The 5,076-nt window shown below is 47.8% G+C and overlaps 1 protein-coding gene across 1 annotated transcript; it reads left to right on the top strand.

Annotated features, from left to right (window-relative positions):
• Positions 1 to 1,406: 1,406 nt before the first annotated feature.
• On the top strand, positions 1,407 to 4,705 carry CCN2 (cellular communication network factor 2). The gene is made up of 5 exons (XM_074946943.1): positions 1,407 to 1,613; positions 1,751 to 1,973; positions 2,369 to 2,620; positions 2,859 to 3,073; positions 3,436 to 4,705. The coding sequence occupies exons 1-5, from the start codon at positions 1,563 to 1,565 to the stop codon at positions 3,730 to 3,732; spliced, it is 1,038 nt and encodes a 345-aa protein (XP_074803044.1). The 5' UTR covers positions 1,407 to 1,562; the 3' UTR covers positions 3,733 to 4,705.
• Positions 4,706 to 5,076: the final 371 nt, after the last annotated feature.

The raw sequence follows: 5,076 nt of genomic DNA, 5'->3' as shown, positions 1-5,076 counted from the left end.
TAGGAATGTGTTACTCACAAATGACAGCTGCAAGCAGGCAGTGGGAAATAAGAGACACTTCTTCCACGCTTCAGCCGCACTTCATTGTGCCAAGTATTTCAGGGTAAATAGGCACTCTCTCTATTCATAGAGAACATCTATTGGGGAAGGAACACATTTCAAATATTCAGTATGATTCAGTAGCACACAGACTCAATTTATAACCAGTCCTCATGATATAATTATGACTTTTTTTGGTAGTAACAAAATGCCCAGAGTGTTCAGTGCTCCAAAACTGGTTGCCAAAATTGAAAAAGTGTGTATCTAGGGAAGGCTAGTCACCCACTCTCCAAACAAGTCAGTAGAGAGCAATCCACTTTTTAAAATTAGTAGTGTCTTGTATTTTCTAGCCAAGAAAAAAAAAAAAAAAAGAAAGAAAAAGAATTCCCATGGTTGTTCCTAGCAACCATCCCCACAACCTTTCTCCCTGCTCCCCCCCCCCCCTTGAACTAGCTGCCTGTCACAGCATTAATCGCTTGTGTTGAATGGAACAACAGGTTCTTATCTACTATTGATGAGTATTTTTCTCTGGAATAATTTAATATCAAAGAATGTGCTTCCTTGAAAGACAGAATAATGGAACCTCCCCTCCAAGTAAAAGGTTAATTTTTAATTATAGCAAATTAGTCTCAGCTATTATAGGCCAATAAACTTGATTAACAGTATCCATTAATTCCTTTCCCTCTAAATTACACCCTCTCTGATAATATTATAAGCAGCAGCAGCAAAAGTTAGTATGAAAAAGTTTCTCCTTCCCTAATGAAGAATGCTGAGTTCATAACAGATTTTACATGCAGTTTCTTTTGAATGCCTGTGGGTTTTAAAACAGCTCCTTTCTTGTTACCAGGGCTGCTGGTGGTGGTTCAAATGTATCCTAGATATAGATATTTAAGACGTCTCAGCTGGTTCAGAATTCCCAGGAGTTTGTATCTTGTAGTGAAGTGCCTGTTAATATGATGTATGTAATTTGGAGGTAGGGTGGGCAAAGCAAAAGCCGTTTGAAACAGAGGTTTGTCATCTAAAAAAATCATTTTAAACAGTATTTTACATCACATAAAATCAGGAGTAGGAGGCTGGAAGGGGGGGAAATGCCATTTGGGGATGGAAATACAGCGCCTTTTTTGTGTGCTGAAGTGTGCCAGCTTTTGCAGACAGGAGGAATGCTGCGTGTCAAGGGGTCAGGATCAATCCGGTGCGAGCTGATGAGGCAGGAAGGTGGGGAGGAATGTCAGGAATGTCGCTGTTTGTGTAGGACTCCATTCAGCCGATTGGCGAGCCCGGGGCGCCTGGAGGGTATAAAAGCAGCCAGGCTCCCTGCTTCAGACCCATAGAACAACTCGCCTGCCAGAGAGACGGGACCGTGGCGAGGCGCGCAGCCGAGGCTCTCGGACAGCAGGCGGCCTTGGCCAGCAGGCAGGAAACCCAGCGCCACACCGCGGCCCGCTGGCTCGGACTCCCTCCGCCCGCAGCACAGAGCAGCTGAGGAGCCTTTGCACCGCCTATTGCCGAGCTTGGCCGCACGGATGGGACCCAGCAGCTTCGCCGTGGCGCTGCTCGTCGCGCTCCTCTGCTGGGTAAGTGCCCCCCCCCCGCCGGGGGCCGGCTCCCGAGGGCAGGACTGGAGGGAGGTTCAGGCTGGGGACGCAGGGAGCCGAAGCGCTGCCAGCCGGGGGCTCCCCTGACCGACCCCCCCTCCCCCTTCTCCCTGCAGGAGGTGTCCGGCCAGGACTGCAGCGGGCAGTGCCAGTGCGGGGCGGGGCCGCCCCCCGCCTGCCCGGCCGGGGTGAGCCTGGTGCAGGACGGCTGCGGCTGCTGCAGGGTGTGCGCCAAGCAGCTGGGCGAGCTGTGCACCGAGCGGGACCCCTGCGACCACCACAAGGGGCTCTTCTGCGACTTCGGCTCGCCGGCCAACCGCAAGATCGGCGTGTGCACCGGTAAGTGGAGTCCGGGGGGCCCCGGCTTCTCCCTGCGGGGGGGGGGGGGGGCGGCACTGAGCGGGGAGGGGGCGCAGCACGGGCAAGCCGAGATCTGGGGTGCGAGAGTCCCCTCATGTTGCCCAGTTTAAGAGCCCAGTTCATGCCCACCCCTCCACCCCTTGGCTGCCTTCCACAGGAGAGTGGGCCCTCTCTACAGGGCCCAGCTCCATTGCACTCGGGTGATCTTGTCGTCCAGCCTCCTTCCCCCCCCCCCCCCCCAAGCAGGAGCCATGGAGACTACTGGTTCCCCCAGGTCCTGCTGCATGCCCTCGCCACAGTGGCAGCTTGAGTCGCTGGGCTGCTGCCTATTCTGGAGTGCTTATGCCCGGCTGTCCCTCTCTCCCTGCCTGCAGCTCGGGACGGCGCCCCTTGTGTGTTCGGAGGGATGGTGTACAGGAGCGGGGAGTCCTTCCAGAGCAGCTGCAAGTACCAGTGCACTTGCCTGGACGGGGCAGTGGGGTGCGTGCCCCTGTGCAGCATGGATGTCCGGCTGCCCAGCCCAGACTGCCCTTCCCCCCGAAGAGTCAAGCTCCCCGGGAAGTGCTGCGAGGAATGGGTGTGCAATGAGCTCCGAGAACAGACGGCGGTTGGACCCGCTCTAGCTGGTGAGTTGAGATCTTAATGAATTTTGTTGGCCTTCCATTGCAATAGATTGAAATACACAGTGCAGTGATGATGATCCTAATGGACCAGATTCAGCCCTGATGTGACTCCAGTGCCTTCAGTGGAATCACACCAAGGACAAATATGACCTACCTTTATGCAGCATTAATACACTAAGAGGATAGCAGCTGCACTATTGCTGTCTGCCACAATCTCATCCTGTTGACCTGTGCTCCACAGCTTACAGACCGGAAGACACTTATGGACCAGATCAGGCAATGATGATGCGTGCCAACTGCCTGGTCCAGACCACAGAATGGAGTGCTTGCTCAAAGACCTGTGGAATGGGCATCTCCACCAGAGTCACCAATGACAATGCCTTCTGCAGACTGGAGAAGCAAAGCAGACTCTGCATGGTCAGACCTTGTGAGGCTGACCTGGAGGAAAACATCAAGGTAAATATCCCATCTAATATACACTTCTAAGGATGTTTCAGCATAGATCCAGTTTTACAGAAGATGTATAGCTCTAACTTAGCCACTTTCAGAACCAAGTAAATATTATATAAGGCCTTATCCCAGTAGTGAATATTTAAGAATTAAGTTATAAATAAATGCACCTATTTTAGCCATTCGATAAATATAATGTCATTTGAACGCTATTTAAACTATCTTGTTTGCATGTGAAACCTTCATGAGGATCAGAGCATTAACCTCTTTGCATACGACAGGATGAAATTAATGGATAGAAATATGAATGGGAATTGTACAATCTTTAAAAAAAGGCTTCTAAACTTCTTTCATTTGTTGCCCCACAGAAAGGCAAAAAGTGTATTCGCACCCCCAGAATCTCCAAGCCCATCAAGTTTGAGCTCTCCGGCTGCACCAGTGTGAAGACCTATCGAGCTAAATTCTGTGGGGTCTGCACTGATGGACGTTGCTGCACCCCCCACAGAACAGCAACTCTTCCTGTGGAGTTCAAATGCCCCGATGGTGAGGTCATGAAGAGGAGAATGATGTTCATCAAGACCTGTGCATGCCACTACAACTGCCCTGGAGACAATGACATCTTTGAGTCTCTGTACTACAGAAAGATGTATGGAGACATGGCATAAAGCAGGAGACACTAGGCTCTCAACTTGACCTGATTGGCATCTCATTTTGTAACCATGATTCGATAGCACAAAGTATTTAAATCTGTTTCCAAAAAGTTCAAACTGCTCCATGTGACTAAGACAAATTGTCTTCCAACCCCAAACATTGGTTTGAAGAAGAAAGTAAAATGGCTCATGGGACCACAGCAAAGCACAGCTTCAGAGGACACTGTTCATGGAGTGGTGTTTAGGGAGTACTAGGGGGCATATGCAGGAAGATCAATGTTCCCTTAGTATGGTAACGTGTGTTCCACCTAGTAGTGCAATTGAAGAAGAGACCCTTAGCATGTTTGCTGACACTGGTTGAGTGACAGCGATGGCTGGAATGTAAATTACCCAGCAAGGTGCTAAGTAAAATGTGTTCTGTTGGTCAGGACTGTAATGTTTCAGCTTTGACACTGATTCAGATGACTTGTTCAAGAAGAATCAGAATCATGTCTATTTGACTGGACAGCTTGTGGCAGTTAACTTGCCTGTAACAAGCTAGATTTTATTAATATTGTAAATACTGTGTGTGTGTATATATATGTACAGTTATCTAAATTAATTTAAAGTTTTGTGCCTTTGTTAATGCTTTGATACTTTAATGTTAGCTTTTTTGTCTGTTTTGAAAGAAATAGGTAGGACGTAAAGCTTGTCTGACAATGCATTCAAAGCATGAAATAGATCCTCTAATGGAAATTGTTCAGTTAGGGTGACCAGTGAATCAAACTCAAGACAGAGATTGTTTGCGAAAGATGAGGTGCCTGCATCCTTGGGAAGCATCCATTTGTGTGGTAAAAATATGGTTGCCTCGGCTTTAGTGAACAAATGGCTTTAAGTAAAATGAATGGCTCTTCTGTAGCTGATCAGTTTTTCCACCTGGGAGCATTTGTTTCTTTCTTTGACCGTGGCTGTTTGAACAGTTTGTTATTTGTTGAGAAGTGTGACCAAAAGTTACATGTTTGCACCTTTCTAGTTGAAAATAAAGTATTATATTTTTTATATAAATGACTTGGAATTTCATTTGCCCGACACTAGCCCTACTCTCTTCCTACCTATTCATCAAAACAAGGGTTTATTTTGTGATATATAAAAAAATCAATGTTTTGTTAGTGGGGGTTTTTTGTTCCCCAGAAATCAATACACTGAGACTTAAAACTTCATATCTATTCCAACACAAACTTGCCAGCTCATAATCATTGGTAGGTCAGTGAAAGATGGGAGGCGATTTAGTCTTTCAAACTTTAAATAGGGGTCCTGGAGTGTTGAACCCAACACTGTTAAGGCACAGCTGGTTCATCAGTAACTAGGGCATGTATATAG

The sequence above is a fragment of the Natator depressus genome, chromosome 3 (assembly GCF_965152275.1).
Source record: "Natator depressus isolate rNatDep1 chromosome 3, rNatDep2.hap1, whole genome shotgun sequence".
NCBI lineage: Eukaryota > Metazoa > Chordata > Testudines > Cheloniidae > Natator > Natator depressus.
The sequence above is the reverse complement of the archived record's forward strand: the minus strand, read 5'-3'. Positions and strand labels throughout refer to the sequence as shown.